Source organism: Parasteatoda tepidariorum, chromosome 1, assembly GCF_043381705.1.
Source record: "Parasteatoda tepidariorum isolate YZ-2023 chromosome 1, CAS_Ptep_4.0, whole genome shotgun sequence".
NCBI lineage: Eukaryota > Metazoa > Arthropoda > Arachnida > Araneae > Theridiidae > Parasteatoda > Parasteatoda tepidariorum.
In genome coordinates, this window is record NC_092204.1 from 60,081,349 (window position 1) to 60,098,195 (window position 16,847).

The window sequence follows — 16,847 nt, forward strand, 5'->3', positions numbered from 1 at the left end:
AAGTAGAAAAGGAGCTAAACAACGTGCTATTAGCTGAAAATAGAAAATGACTTAAATGATCTGAAACCTGAGAAATTTATTGCTTGTTAAGTCTATCTTAAAGCAAAAAAATTGTTTGAAATTTTTGAAAAACGTACCACAACATCATCAGTTATTGACTAAGTCGAGACGAAGAAAAAATAACTTATAACTAATGGATCCTGTTTTAAAAATTTTCTGAACTTCCGAGACAGTTCTAAAAACTCATTTTTAGAACGTATAGTGGGTGTCGACGTCTAATGCTAACTCATAGAATAGATGCCCCTTAACAAAGTTGTATTATCAGTAAAGGCGGCATAAAACAATTTAATTTTGTTTTTAAAAAATGTGAAAAGATTATTAAGAAAAACCAAATCTTTATTTCAAACTTATTTTTATGTAAAATGTACACGGAGATTCTTCGATAATAAAAAAATTATTTCGCATAAATAATTTTTAGATTTTATCTAAAGAATATTTAAATTTTATTGTACTAAAATTTTCCTAATTAATTTATTTGAAATTCTTTATTTTAATTGAGTCAAATAGTTGTCTTTCAAACAATTTAATTCATAATAAAATAATAGTAATAAGTGTTAAACTCTGTTGTATGTACTTAGTGGACAACTTTGATCGAATGCCTAGGGTCGTTGCCCTTTCTTAAGTGCGCAGAAATTTGTTTTTCGGTATAAATTTTCCACAAAATATTCCTTAAACATTTTTTTAAATTTTATTAATGACAACATTTTATTAAACCTTCGGATGATAATGTGGTATTCTTATTTTCAAATTTGACTCAAAAGTTGGTTTTTGTTCTGTCAAGAAGTTAGTTGGTTGAATTATTTATTAATTAATTTCATCACAATCTACAAATATTTTAATTGATTGCAATACTTAATTTTTTTTAATTGTAAAGAAATTTTAAATTTTGATACCTTTGTGACATTTCGCATTATGTTTCTAAATTGTATGGGTTATTCAACTTTTTCAAATACTCAGATGATTTTATGCCATTCAAAAATGTCACTTAAAATAATATGCATTGTAAAATAAAATAATATTTTACTTAAAAATCCGACTTGTAATAAATGAATTACTTCTGAAAAGATTTCAGTGCAAATTTTAGATTCAGCGACATTTTATATGTTCGATGCTTTAGCAGCATTACATTGTGTTTAAACTTTTATGGACTTTTTCTGTTATGAAAAAATTCTGTTATGATTTTTTCCATAATTTTAATAGTAGCTTTAAGATTTTTAATAATAATCTGCAAAATATTGTAAAAAAAATGCTACTGCGACGTAGACATTAACCCTTTGACACAGATGTGACAGTGGTGTTCCTTTTATATGTTTTTTCTGACGTTCTAATTACGAGCAAAAAACATTTTGATATCTTTTAATTGTAAAAACAGTCTAATAGTAACTATAAGAATCTTTTAAGTTATCGGAATTATATTTGTCCTAAAATATAAAATCCAAAAAAGAAAAATTTTTTAATAATTTATTGCGTAAATTAAAGATTTAAAAATATTTTGCAAATTTAGATTTTTTTCTTCTTAAAATTAAAGATATTTTATAAATTATTTTTCTTAGATCTAATAACTGCAAATAAGTGCAAGTTTGAAAAATTATTGTTTGGAAGTGAGTCGTGTTTGGAAGATTGCGTTTCATGATGTACTTCATAATCATAATTTATTGAAGACCTACCTAAATTTAACATTTTCGACTTATTATGACCTAATTTGATACAAAATAATGAAAAAAATATGAAAAATGTATCTAATAAAATTTCTGCGTCGAAAAGATTAATGGGTAAATTGCATATGTAATTTCGCAGAATTATAAATTTTGTTTCTTTTATTACTTTTCGTAATTTGTTTCTGAATTTTATAGACTTTTCAACATTTTTTAAAAGAAAATAGAAGAAAAATTTTCTAACAGGATTTTTCTAGTAATTTCCCAGATAATTTAATTAATATTATTAATAAATATTANATATTAATTTGATTAATATTAATTTAATTTACATTAATTTAGTTAATTAATATTAATATGTAAAATATTATTTAAATTATGTTACTTAGGTTATTGGTTAGGTTTACTTTTTTTGATTAGGTTTACTTAGGTAATAGATTAATTGTACATTTTCTGTCCCCGTGCTACGATGTGTATGTCGTACAATAACATCGATTTCTGATTTCTAAGAAAAATATTTCTTTAAGATTTCAGAGTCTGACTTATTTAAGCATTTCACTACAAGTTTCTTTTGACTGATGACTATTTATTTTCTCTGAATTTCAAAACAACATCTTGTCCTAATTTTCTCCATATTTATAGGAGCATTAACTAGTCTTCATATAAGTTATTGTCGCTTTATTTATTCATTAGAACTTTCTAAACAAATAAAATAACTTATAACTTATTATGAATGAAGTTATGAATATTAGGAAGAGCTATAAAACTTTCGACGTTCGTCATTAAAAGAGAATTTATTAACATGTGAATTTTCTCCAACTGATCAACCATGACTTTTCTGGGTTAGAAATTCAGAAGTGCGAAAATATCATAACGGTGCATAAACTAAATTAGTTGTTATCGTTTTCACTAATGGCAATAAATCGTTTGGAATTCAGATCAAATGAAACGTAATTCGAAAAGTCTTAATGTAATTACCAAACAACGTATTTAAAATAATAAAATAAAATGAAGTTAAAACTGATTAAAAATGAAGATATAAATATAATGAATACTTATAAAACTTACGAGTTGATTCATTAAAGAGAATTTATTAACATGTGAGTTTAAGACTTATCTGTGTTACAATTTAGAAGCGTAAAGTTAGAATTTAGAAGCGCGAGAATTGGAGAAGTTAATTGTTACGGTTTTCCCTAATGGCAATAAAATGACGGAATTTAGATCAAATAAATTGTTATTAAAATAGTGTTTACGTAATTACCAAATTAACTACGTCAGAAATATAATAGTATGACGTTGATCAGTTTTGAATAACGCTGCTTTACTGAAGAAAACACTAACATAAATATTTTAGAAGGCATGGAAGGAGATTTTTATCGCAACTTTTGAATATTTATGAAGCACGCTGAATTAAAAAAATTTCTTACATTTCGAACTTTTTTAGGGGTTGAAATGAATTTGCGTTCTTGAAAATAATTAATAGTTTCTATATCTGAGAGCAAAGGATAAATAGCCAATAAAAATAGTGGAAGAAAATAATAATCGCTTTTTGTCATTTTTTGATGAAAGAATTGTTCTTATAACTTCCTCGTCATTAAAGAAGAGAGTTATATGTTGAAGACAAACACAAATCGTGAATTTATCGAGCAGAAGTTTTAAATATTATGCCATTCTGCTACTTCTATAATTTTTATTTTACATATACGTTGCCGGTAAAATTAGAAAAAATAAAACTCTTGGAATTCTATACAATGCCAAATGGCACACCAGCTAAGTGCGAAATTTGATAATTTTATACTTTTAATTAACATAATTGGTTTGATCTCATGAAAATCATCATTTTATGTTAAGTTCATAAAATTTAAATAATTTGAACTGAATTGCAATTTTTAATTGTATTAAGACAAGGAAAACAAAAAAATATAGATCCTGCATATATTTTGCTATTGTGACTTATCTTTTGGGTAGCTAATGCTCTGGAATCATTCCCACAAGCCTCATTTTAGCATAATTTCCTATTTTTATGCACTATTAGTCTTAATTGATTTTTAAAAAACTTATTATGAATAAATATGTTTATGCAAGAAAACTATTTTTAATGTTTTTTGTACCATTTTATTACCCATTGGCAAGATGGGTTTTGTTTTGGGCTTGATGGCTTGTGCATCTTATTTGGACGTCATCTTACTTTTAAACTGTGTTTAAGAGAAATATCAAACAGTGCGCATGCGTCGTCATTGCATGCGTTGCTATGGCGACCGCTGCTGTTTAATAATTTTTTTAGAATTCTTTTTTTCACTTTTAATTTTGCTGTGCATTAAGTTGGTGAGTTCATTTTTGAGCTACGGACCAAAGAGATCCCATAAATACTTCTTGAGTTGTGAATAAAAGAGAATTTCATCATTTGAACGATATTTTCGTTCTAATTAAAAATCAGAAATTCTAACCTACAGTTCAAACTGCATCTTTTTCAATACTAATTCAGGTGAATATCACAAATAAAAAGGGTCCCAACTGATTGACACTGTCCCAAAGGTTAGAGTTGAAGCAAGAAAAAAACATTCCAAGGCCTTAACTTACCGAGACCAAAGTCAAAGAATATAGACGGGAATTCCTTAAACGTTGCACTCAAGCAGAAAAATGAAAGGATTCCGTTCGCAGACGTAAGCATTAAGCTCGTTCCTCAAAAAAGTACCAAAGTGGTTGACAGAATTGAACCCTACCGAAGAGCAGAGCAAATGATGGCTCTCCGAACCCCTTTCATGCAAATACGAGAACTGGGTATTGATCACCAGGTTAGGGATAAATGGATCCATTGTCAATGTACCCTATGGCTTGCACAAGACCGTGTTCCCTTGTCTTCTGGATTGGGTTCAAAATTACGAGGCTACGGAGTTGAACATTAATAGTCGTTTGCCTGTTCAACGACGGTTATAGAATAAAATATAAAGGTAATGAGACAATGTTTGGTATTCCCAACACAAACGTTTATTTATTTATTTTTTTTAAAGAGCTTTTGTTAGGTATTTCTTAAGCTGATGAGACCATAGAGTTGAAATACTGGGTAGAGAGAGTAGAATAACCCCCGACCCGTGGACAAGATAAAGTCACGTGACTGTAGCCCAAACTTGCCGTTCACTGAGACCGCTTCGATTCCCGTCCATTCGTTTAGCATTGCGATCCTCTGATGCAATTAACTGTCTGTCTTTTTAATTCAGAAATAAGAATGGTACANGTCATCAAACCTAATTCAGGTGAATATCACAAATAAAGAGGGTTCCAAACTGATTGACACTGTCCCAAAGGTCAGAGTTGAAGCAAGAAAAAACCATGCCAAGGCCTAAACGGAAAAACGAAAAGATTCCTTTGGCAAACACAAAAATATTTCATCCAGAAAAGAAAAAAAGATAACAAAGAAAAAATGCTGTTGGTTTTTTGTTTTTGTTTTTTATATCCTTGATTACCACATTTTAAATTTTACATTAAGAGCTTTTAGCATTACATACAATATAACTGGGAAATACATGCAATACCTGGGGGGGGGGAGGATATACAACTACAAATTAAGATAATGATTATAAAAGTCATGTGAGCAAAATAATGTTATGAATAGTACCAAATAAGGAAAATAACATTCTGATACCAAATAAATCAAACAAATGAAATAATTGTGTGCATCTAACGCGAATAAAAAAAAATTTCCAAGATTTCCAACTATTTTTGTTTGTTTTTATTGTATGTGAAATAAACGAAAGAAGTATGATATTTTAAACTTCGTTTAAAAACGACTTTAAATTCTTTAATTTAAAATTATAACTTTATATTTGCTATAATTATTTAAAATGTAAAATGCAATTTTTTTTTATTTATGAACTTTTTTTATTTAATCATTGTTATTATTAAACAAAAAATGTTCCAAAGAGAAAAGAAAAAAATTCAATTCGCATATATTTTTCATTTATATTTAATATGCCACCTAATCTAATTTTCTTTAAAATCCAGATTAGAGTTTAAAAAAAAAAAAAAGCACACCTCTTTTTTTGAAATATATCTGCGCTTTAAAGCGGCAAAAATGATTTTACATTACAGTTATTTATTTTTGAATTGGAATTGGCAGAATATGTTAACCGAAATGAATCAAACAAATGAGAATAACGTCTGTTATATTCTGGCTTCGTATCATATCCATCAGAAATCAACACAACACCTGGTGCAATCCTTTTAACTCTGTAATGAAACACTTTCGTTCTTTAAATAATGATTTTTTTTTTCTTTCTGTGATTGGAACAGCCGTATATGTAATTATTCCTCCAAATAAGAAACCCTTTTATTTCAATTTCTGATTTTTCGTTGTGTAAATTTCGAATCTTAAATATAGAATAAAAGAACACTTAACAAAAACTTAAGAAACACTTTAACAGTCGCTATTGTACTAATACATAATTTCAGGATGAAAATTATTGAGCTATAAGAAAATAAAATTATAAGTGTTGAGCCATTGGCGAGATTCAGATAAAAATTGGCTGCCAAATGCAAGGTATGTGCTTTTTTTTTAATCATGTGCTCTTATTGCTGTTATGAAATAAGGCCGCAGCTCAGGGGATAGAGCGCTCCCCTCCCAATGAGTTGACCCACGTTCGAATCCTAGGTTTGGCTGGTCGAACAAGTTCTGCTCCTGGCTCGCACCGACTACAGAGCTAACATAAAATAGCCTCATCAGTGGTAGAATGGGTTAGAATCCACTTATCGTTGGGCTAACCGCTGAGATTTTCGTGGTTTTCCGATCCATGTAACACAAATGCGGGATAGTTCTAAGTTTTCCGCGAAGGTTAGATTCAGGAGTTCCTTTTTCTTCAGGATCGGGTTCAAAATTGCAAAGCTACGGAGTTGAACATTGATAGTTGTAAACTCAGAATCGGGTCTGCAATGCGTCGCCAGTTGTAACATAAATTAAAATCTCCCGATCTTAGCCCTCGTAACTCATTTTTCTCGTGGAGTAAAAATCGGAAAAAAAATCTTTGGAAATACTCGCAATACTCAAAATTGACAGTTTAGGAGATCATATAAAACATCGATGTCTCAACACTTCTGAGAGTTTTCCGAAATTTATAATTCATCTATATAGACATTGAAAAAGAGCAGATCGAACTTTCCATGCATTGAATTCAGGCTAAATAGTTTTAAAATTTGCATACTGAGTCTGAAAACTCTAAAGTAACCACTTCCTCAGTATAAATGAGAGTCCAACCCCACTAATAAGTTCTTAGTATGAATGACGTAGCATGGCTCCTTACGTAGCATGGTTTGGACAAAAATTCTTCTTAAAAAATTTGAGTATTTATTTCTTCTTATCTATGGGAATTTCGAAAAAATTTGACGCTTACTTTGCAACCTGAAACAAGTTTCAAATGAATTCCTCATTGAAAAAAATTATTAAAAGAAAATTTCAATTTATCCCTCATTATGTTAAATATATTAATGCTCTGAAAGTAGCATGATTTGAACTTAACAAATGTTTCTTAAAGATTTTGGGTATTAAGAAATGAAGAAAATGAAATGACAGAGCGCATTATGAAGCGTAATGACAGGTTTTTTATTTTATTGAAGTGTTCCCAAGGAATCGAGAAACTGAGAAAAGGGTGTATTCAATTAAAAGCTGTAGAAGAATACTCATATTTAGCCCATATCTGCGCTTCGACGAATAGATACAATAGAAGGGGAATGTTTTGTCTTTAAAATTAAGAACTGCTGAATAAAAATTGCAAAATATCTTTAAACTAGCACAAAAGTTTACATTGCCAGCAAAAAAAAAATCTTCATAAGAGACTCCTTTTTTTTCTTTTGGTGGCACTGTAATGAAGTATTGTATCAGTTAGAGTTTTTCAATACCCGTACAGCACGAACAATTAAAAATACCTTTTAAAAGAATTAAAATCTTGAAAAAAATATCATGCAGTCTCAAAAATAATTTTTTTATTTTTTTAATGTAATTTTGTTAAACTTTTATTTGCTTCAATATTTCAGTTTCGAACGTTTTAAAAATATTTAAGCGTGAGATGTTACTTTGGACACATCAAAAACAGTCAAGAAAATTTACAACAGTGGTTGCATAAAAGCTGATCTTAATCTCTCTCGGTAAGTTAATAAAACCACCTCTGGTACATACCTAAAACATAGTTTCAATGTTCTGCGCTGTGAGGGTAATTTCCAAGAGAAATTCCGAAAATTATTACGATGAATAGCATTCGAAAAGTAATAATAATTCTATAAATGAGGATTAAGTAAAAATTTTTAGAATTGGGTACATGAAACTCGAAAAGAAAAGGATACCCTGATACACAAACAAATGACCTATGATCTCAGCCAGCAGATCGTTTGGCCAATGGCCAGCAAATAACCTATGGCCAGCAGATCGTTTATAAACAAGATGGCGTGTTAAAGTCCAGCTAAGTCTCTCCACATAAGTTAGAATGTTAATTAACGTGAAGTTAACTAAGTACAACGCCGTGTCGCACATCTAATTTGTTAAAATATATTTCTTTCCCGTCTACGTCTTTACTTAACTTAGATTTATTATTTGTTTGCGTATTTTATTTTTGTTTTGTGTACCTGGCAGCTTCGTTGCATATTTAGTTTAATTATATAGCTTCGTGCCTGTCTTTAACTAAGAAATTTATAGTGAAAGAATTCATGAAAGAATGTTTGTAAAACAATATAGAATGTGTCGCTTAGGAGAATTGATACTTGAGGGGCGTGGCTTACTCGAAACAGAAAAGCAAGAACAGTTGTTGACGTAAACAAATGCCATGTTTTAACAACTAATCAGAATCGAGATACCCACACTACGTCACTTGCAGGCATCCCATTATCATTCTGCCTTGATTTGAAGATCCAGTCAATCCTTTCAAAATCTCTAAATTTTATATGATTGTTGCACATCAAAATAATATTTGATTTTTCAAGCCTTATCATTCATGGAAGGTTTCAAATATTTATTTTGTTTTGTTTTTCGTATTAAAAAAAATTATCATTAAATTTTAAAATCACTTGAAACCTATGAGGAATTTGTAGAGTAATATAAAAAGAAAGAGTTTTTCTTCAAACATCATATCTTAACAGGAAAAGGAAAGATTTAACTGATTAATTTGGATTTATGACGCTATTAAATGATGATTTATCTATATTATAGGTATTCCATTGTTGCTTCAAAGTAGTAAAATTTTAGATATAGAGAAAAATAAATGACATTGTATTCAACTATCATTACACTACGTCTTCAATTGAAAAGTGTTTTTGTAAATTAGTGTGAGTGATTCTAAAAATAAATAACATTCTAAATAACTTTTCTGATAAAAAAAATAATGATTCTAATTTTGTTGTTAAAAAAGTTCTTTTGCCAAATTTTTTAACAAAAAATAATTTAAACGACTTTTTTTAAATTATTGAGTTAATGAAAATAAGTGGTATTTAAAAGCATTCACAACACATAAAATATCACCTGTTAATTTTTACTATTTACAAAAACTATTCTCATGCTTATAATTAGTAGGAAAAGTAGTAAATTCTTTTTTGAGAAAGTATTAATTTTACATATTTAGCTTCATATTTTTTTCAGATAAATTTTTAGCTCAGTAACAAGTATGTTTGTTCTAAAAAGTTATATGATTTTACGAAATTATAATTTTTTTTTCATTTTAAATTGCATAAATAAAAGATTAGATTTAAGAAATTCTATTTATTTTTATTTTTATAATTTATTAATTTTTTTACTTTAATTATTTGTTTACTTTTTTATTTTATTAATTTTTTTAATTTATTAATGTTTCTATTTTATTTACTTTCTTTGTTATTGATTTTTTATTTTACTTTATTCATTTAATTATTTCTTTAAACAAATGAAAATTTTTTAATGGGAAAAAAAATATTTCTTTGCGAGACCAAAAAAAAAATAATGCATTCACAACACATAAATTGAAATTTGAAAATGTGTAAAATGTGTAAAATTAATTGAAATTTGAAAATTTACAACAGCAAAATATTATGAATTAAAATATTATAAATTAAAATATTATAAATTAAAATGTTGTAAGTTAAAATACAATAAATTAAAATATTATAAATTAAAATATTATAAATTGAAATATTATAAATTAAAATATTATGTTAAATGAGATATTTAAAAAGATTTGCTTCATCTCTCAGATTTTGGTTTAACACATTAACAATCTTTTATTACTTTTTTTAATAAAAATTTTAAAAAATAATTTAATGGCCGATTTATTTCTTTTGTTTATTAAAGTGTTCATTATTGATAATGTAATTTGTTAAAAATAAAAAACAGCTAATATCTTAAACATTTATTTAAAATAGATATAAATTTATATAAGTGTGTACCGGTATTTTTTGGGATTTAGAAGTTATTGTTATTATTTATTTATTTATTTCGTTAATTTGCTGTTTGAATTTATTCATAAGGGAGCTTAAATAAAGTATGCATTTTTTCAGGTAGATTAAAGTTTTAAATTTTCTGGAGAAAGAAAACTCAGAAACAAACCTAATTTTCGTCTCTGCAGAATCAGAATGATATCAGTTAAGCATGATAATATGGCCTTAATCCACATTTCCTGTTAGAGGCCCGTTTGCATCCTCATAAAAAAAAAATTTCCAGAAAAAATTAGTTACAAATTTCTTTATGAAAATCTTATCACAATCTGTGAAAAAGAATTTTATTTCGTTGATGAACTTTTTAATTTCGACGTAGAAGATGGACACTCAGTCCGTATGGAAAAACGGATATTGCTCAAAATACATGATTAACATAGTTTTTCAAAACTGTCGCTAAGGGAAATAAAAAAAGAACTACAGTTTAAGTGCCTTACACTTGAAACAAAACGATGATTTTAAGCTGTATATGTCATCTTGCTTTGAAGAATTATCCGGGCTTTAGAACGGACTAATAATATTAATATTTTAAAAGTTATTAAACTTTTTTTTAAAAATTCGTCAATTTAGCGAGAAAAACTATTAAACTTTTTTTAAAAAAATTCGCCAATTTAGCGACAAAAGTTATTGAACTTGTTTAAAAAAAATTCGCCAATTTAGCGACAAAAGTTATTAAACTTTTTTTAAAAAATTCGCCATTTAGCAACAAAAGTTATTAAACTTTTTTTAAAAAATTCGCCAATTTAGCGACAAAAGTTATTAAACTTGTTTAAAAAAAATTCGCCAATTTAGCGACAAAAGTTATTAAACTTTTTTAAAAAAATTCGCCGTTTAGCAACAAAAGTTATTAAACTTTTTTTTAAAAAATTCGCCAATTTAGCGACAAAAGTTATTAAACTTTTTTTAAAAAATTCGCCAATTTAGAGACAAAAGTCATTAAACTTTTTTAAAAAAATTCGTCAATTTAGCGAAATGTTTCTACTTATTAGAAAATTATCCAAATCAATACCTTATTTTCTGTTTTTGCAAGTTTTTATGTGCCCAGATAATTGCAGCATTGGAGTAGTTTTTAAATATTAAAAAATTGGACCACAAATACTTTTCATGTCCGCATCTGGTTTTTCTCCATATTGATGTTTTGAACCATTTTCAAGATAAGCATAGATAGGCTATGTCTATGCTCATTCTATTACTTAAATAAGATGATATTGTATAAGAAAATTTTTAATGCTAAACTATAAAAAATAAATACTTTTTCTTATCTTATTACAGAATATTACTCCTCGCTAAGTAATCTAGTATCGTTTCCCACTCGTGTAAAGGAAGTTATTAAAATAGAAAGCTTTTAATTTCATTTTCACTCGATTAAAGACTTTCTTTTTTAAAGAAAAGAACTTTTATTGCAATATTAAAGGCAACACTCTTCTGTGTGATTATTTCATTTACTCTATTTCATTATCTCATTTGTTTCCTTATTGCATCTTCTATTCAGTTTCACATTTGAAGAGCTTAGTGAAATAAGGATCTTTTTTTGAAGGATATTCTGAATTTTTGAGGGGGAGGGGAGAGCTTCTTTTAGTCCTAATTGACTTTGTAACACCAATTTATTTCGCCAAAGTCTTAGAATATTGCAGATCTTAGTAGAAGAAATTACTAGATGACTGTAAACGGTCCAAAAAAAATGAACCGGTGGCAAAGGTTCGAAATAAGAAGTATCGTTTAAAAAAACCACTGGAAAAAAGAAGTCAGGTAAAGAGGGTCTTTAGATAAAAGGATATCGAAAAAAATTTACCTTTTACAGGTAAAATCTCTGAGGAAATTTGATGTGCGGCTTATTTTCTGCACCGTGAATGCTTTTATCACTATTTAGAGATTCGCAAAGCAAAGACTTTTGAGTGCGACGTATTTCTTATCTAATTTTTAAGAACCGCGATGGCTCAGGGGATAGAGCTTTCACCTTCCAATGAGGCGGACCGGGTTCGAATCCCAATCGATACGAATTCCGCAGCCGGCTTGTACCGTCCACAGTGTTGACGTGAAATATCCTCAGTGGTAGTCGGATCATGGGTTAGAGTCCCCTTGCCGTCAAGCTAACCGTAGGAGGTTCTCGTGGTCTTCCTCTCCATGTAACGCAAATGCGGGTGAGCTCCATCAAAAAGTCATCCACGAAGGCAAATTTCTTCCAATACTCGATCCAGGAGTTCCCTTGTGTTCTGAATTGGGTTCAAAATTACAAGGCTACGGAGTTGAATTTTAGTAGTAGTAAACCCATAAAATTGGGTCGGCTGTTCAACAACGGTTATAATTATATCCAATTTTTAAAGTGTGTTTCAAATATTTTTTTCTTTAAAGAATATTTAACAATTTTTTGTTTTAAATAATTCTCTACAGAAGAAATTGACTGACTTTATTTTATTTTGAAATTTTTTTCTGAAACATTTATTACCTATTTCAATAATTAAGTTTCAGATTCCCTAATTACGATGAATGGAGAAGATTTTCCCTTTTTTTTTTAAGAATAATGGATTGTTTTACATATTCTTATGAAGCATATTATGATTTTCCTTAGCGTATAAAATATTTTAATAATTTCTTCTGCACAGTTATCCCTACAGCTGTACATTTTTTTACCGGTACCTTTTTGCCAGGGACCTTTTTTACCGGTACCTTTTCTTCCTACATTCTTAAATGACAAATCTAGATTCTTTACGAAGTAGAAAAAAAGTTCCAGGCAAACCTGTGGTGTCCATTCGACCAGGAACACAGAGCCTGATTCCAACTATAGCTTATATTCTATTACTATTAAAAGAGATTCCCAGGGAAATCAACAGCATGATTATAAAATGAATGTTATTTCACATTATATGTTTCAGTTTTACTTCTTATGTAAGAGTGGAATTAAATATATTTATTTAAAATTACAATTTATATTATAGTTATATTACAGTTAAGGAAATAAATTTCAATGAAGAAATAATTCTTAACCCAACCCAAAAGACGGGGGAAATCCTGGATCAAGCATTGATACAAACTAGCTTTCGGGGAGAACTTTTGATGGAAGTAACTCTCATTTGCATTACATAAAGAGGACAACCACGAAAACTCCCCATTGTAAGCCCGACTGTAAGGGAATTCTAATCCATAATCCGTCTACCACTGATGATATTTCACTTCAGCACTGTCTTTGGCTTAAGCCGGGATCAAAATTCGTATCAACCAGCCACGGCTAGGTTTCCAACCCGGGTTACCGCACTGGGAGGCGAGCGCTCTATCTCCTGAGCCACCACTGCTTCCCATACCATGTTTCCGTCCTCCCCTCCCGTGGAAGCTTAAATAAATTATTTCAGTCACTACTAGATACATTATGCGGTACGGTGTTTTGAATCAAGGAAAGGTACTAAAGAAAATTAACTATTAAAGTATTTAAATTTGTAATCAAATCTGGGTATTTTGCCTAATTTTGGTTGTGTTCCCAGTAGTTGCAAAATTGAAAAATATGTGTACATAAAACATATGTCTGGATGATACTTTTATGTGATTAAAAGCAATCTTTAGAATCATATATCAGTTTTGAAACCCAACTTAATGAAGGACATTTAGAAAATTGAAATGAAAAAAACTTGTTAAGAACTTTCATGAACTGAAAAAAAATAAATCATGAATTGAAAAAAAAAAATCAGATACACTTTAATACATATATTAATTTCAATATTTTATGCATAAAAAAGCACTAAGAAAAAAAATTCAACGTGAACGATGATTGGAATCATGTCAGCAGATTTAATCATGCAGTTTTTCTAGAAAAGTATAAAGGCTGGTTTGAGCTCTTATATACATATAGCTTATCTTAATATTTTTTAGCAAACCAATTTATCTTCAAATTGTTGTTCGGTAATTTTGAAGGAATTCTATACTTTCCCTTTGAATTTACAGGGATGAGATGGGATATTTTCATAGTTCATATATTATATTATTTTACCTTTTGTATCATTTTCACTGCTGAACTCATAGGAATTTGAAGCAAAAATTATGGCTAAAATTTAAAAACTCTTCATTATTTGAGTAATATTCTGAAACACTAAATAATTTATATATATATATATATATATATATATATATAANTTTGTATATATATATATATATATATAGGAAAAAACATAGGAAGAAATCGCTGTAAAAGCCTTCAACCTCCACTAGAAAAACATGAATTCAGTAGATGCATAATAATTCTACGTGCAGTGTTTGAATCAAGGCGAAACACTTTTTCAATAAAAAATAATAATTATTGTTATTTAGGTATACAAATTTGTATAGAAATCTTGCTTGTATATGTAGTAGTCGGCGAAACCAAGAAATATATAATCCTAATCTTGCTATTTTTTGCCTAAATAAAAAGTAAGTAGCAGTCAATAACTCTTTTCCGGCTCAACGGTTAGTTTTATTTACAAGCTACTGTCATTTGAAAGGCATTCTTAGTATTGAAGTCCATGATAAGTATTTGGCAGAACCGATCGTAGTTTTGGCGAACACCTGTTTCCGTAAAAAGAATGATATTTGCTCATAACTTAGTAGAGAATCTGAATTCCAAAACTTCTTCAGATTGCAGCTTCTGTATTCGGCATTTCCTGGCGATCCCACCTATATTCCCCAAGCCCAAAGAATATAAACAAAAATTCTTTTTTTTCCTTCCCCCTTGGCTCTTTTGCAGTTGACATTGTTACAATTGTATGATAGCTACCCCTTGACGGTTAAGGAATCTAAGCCCCACCAAAGAGAAACAATTTTTGGTGAAAGGACGAAATAAAATTTGGCAGCCATCTCACCTGCTATTGAACCACATAATCCCCGCACGTGGGACCAGCAATACCTAGAAGGCCTATTCTAGGTTCAGTAACTACTAATATGCAGGTGTCAATTTTCACAGGTGAAACTGGCTTGAATGTGCAAGCGACTTTCAACAATAGGCCTACCTCTCACCAAGGGTACTTTAAGAATAGAGAACAATTTTTCAAACGATTTACTGCTGTGCCTGTTGGCTTTAATTAGGGATGGGAAAAGTCTATACCACCCACATACAATTCTTAACTCCCTGACAGGATTTTTTTTTTCTGTTCTCCAAACTTGAGGCTTTTGGAGAAAGTTGTGCTAGATAGGAATAGCTCAGGTGGTTTCAATGGAAAATTTATGAGGTTCCTTAACGCCTTTTAAAAAGAGAAGACAACTATCGTAGCTGTTTAACATCTGTAATAATACTTTGAGGAATGTGGACAGTAGCTGTAAGTGATTGTGCTGAGTTCATTGAAAATAACTTTAGATTTTAAGATGTACTTACTTGAAACGAAACTTGTATTAAAGAGAAAATGTTTTTTTTTTTTTTTTAGCATCAAAATGATCAACAGCATAAATATTATTTATAATTTATTTTCTTGCATAATTTATGTTTTGTGGTAAAATCTTAGTTCGTAAGTAGGACAAAGCAATGAAGCGTTATGAATTTAAAATTTTTATATCAGAAAATATCTAGAAATAAAACAGTCTTTGGATTATTATCACTGATATGTAATAATTCTAGCATAAATCTATATTTAAAAAAAATAAAAGTTTTAAAAGCGCAAAAAAATAACAATAATAAAAAAAGATGAATTTGATAAATGTGTCTTTCTACAATTTTAATTGTATGAAAGGGGATAAAAACATAAATAACGTTAGCATGTTTTGTGTGTACGCGTGTTTTTCGTTTTTCGAGTTCAAATTTTCTGTGTTAAAATTTTTAAGTCTTATAAATTTAAAGCAATGTTCATCTTAAAATCATAACTTTTTAAAAGAGTAATTCAGTGAATTTCTTATAAAATATAAACCATAACTTTTAATCAAAAAAAAAATTAACTTTACGATAAACATTTTAATTTGTCATGAAAACAGCGCATTATGGAAGCGCAGTTATCATTAAGTGAACATTGGAATTAGGTTTGTTTGCATTTATTCCAACAATAAAAAGAAGAAAAAAGAAAATCATAAATATAAAAATTGCGGATTGTTAATGATAATAATATGTGGTCGATTAGAAATTTTAAGAATTTTTTTAATTTATCTACACTGATTCCACGACTCGCTGATTAACCCATTCACTAATATGCCGTTTCACGGATTTATTTCCTCATTCTTTTGTTCCAGTATTCACTCTTTAATAAATATTTTTAAAAATAAAAAAACAGCAAAATAGATTAATTAAACGAACATATGAAAATCTAAAAATGACTTCGTACAGTGACAAAAAACGAACTGTCGTCATAGTAACTGACACTATTACTCGTACGGCTGATTTATGCTACTTTCAAAAGTCTTTCTGTACTAAACTAACATAGATAACCAGCAATAAGTAACTTCTATTTGTTAAGTAAATATTCCGAGTAAGGTTTTTCTTCTTCTCCTTTAATCTATAGATATAGACTTATTTTAAAGGAGAGGATGAAAAACTACTGAAAATAACAAATTTACTTTAAAATGTTTTAAAAATTAGAAAAAAAAATTATAAGACCAGATTACAAAATAACGAAAAGATAGAATCTCGTCGTCAGCTTTCACGATTACATCTGCAGATTAGAGTGCTTTCTAATATCGTATTATCACAGCTAAAGCAACATATATTAATACAATAGTGTGAGTATTAGTTCTTTTATATAAATATAT

General features: G+C 28.8%; 1 protein-coding gene across 4 annotated transcripts in view; it reads left to right on the forward strand.

The window, feature by feature from the left end:
• The window catches only part of LOC107454168 (uncharacterized), an 87,621-nt gene that overhangs the window by 54,543 nt on the left and 16,231 nt on the right, over window positions 1-16,847 (forward strand). The window contains exon 1 of one of the 4 annotated variants that reach the window (XM_071180891.1): window positions 6,089-6,252. The exons of 1 other annotated variant lie outside the window; for it this stretch is intronic. In XM_071180891.1, coding sequence (XP_071036992.1) covers window positions 6,246-6,252 — 7 coding nt within the window. In that variant the 5' untranslated portion in view covers window positions 6,089-6,245. Of the gene's footprint in view, window positions 1-6,088; window positions 6,253-15,280; window positions 15,434-16,847 lie in introns of those variants that run through there. 2 more of the 4 variants (XM_043052946.2, XM_043052961.2) reach the window with 2 other exon arrangements.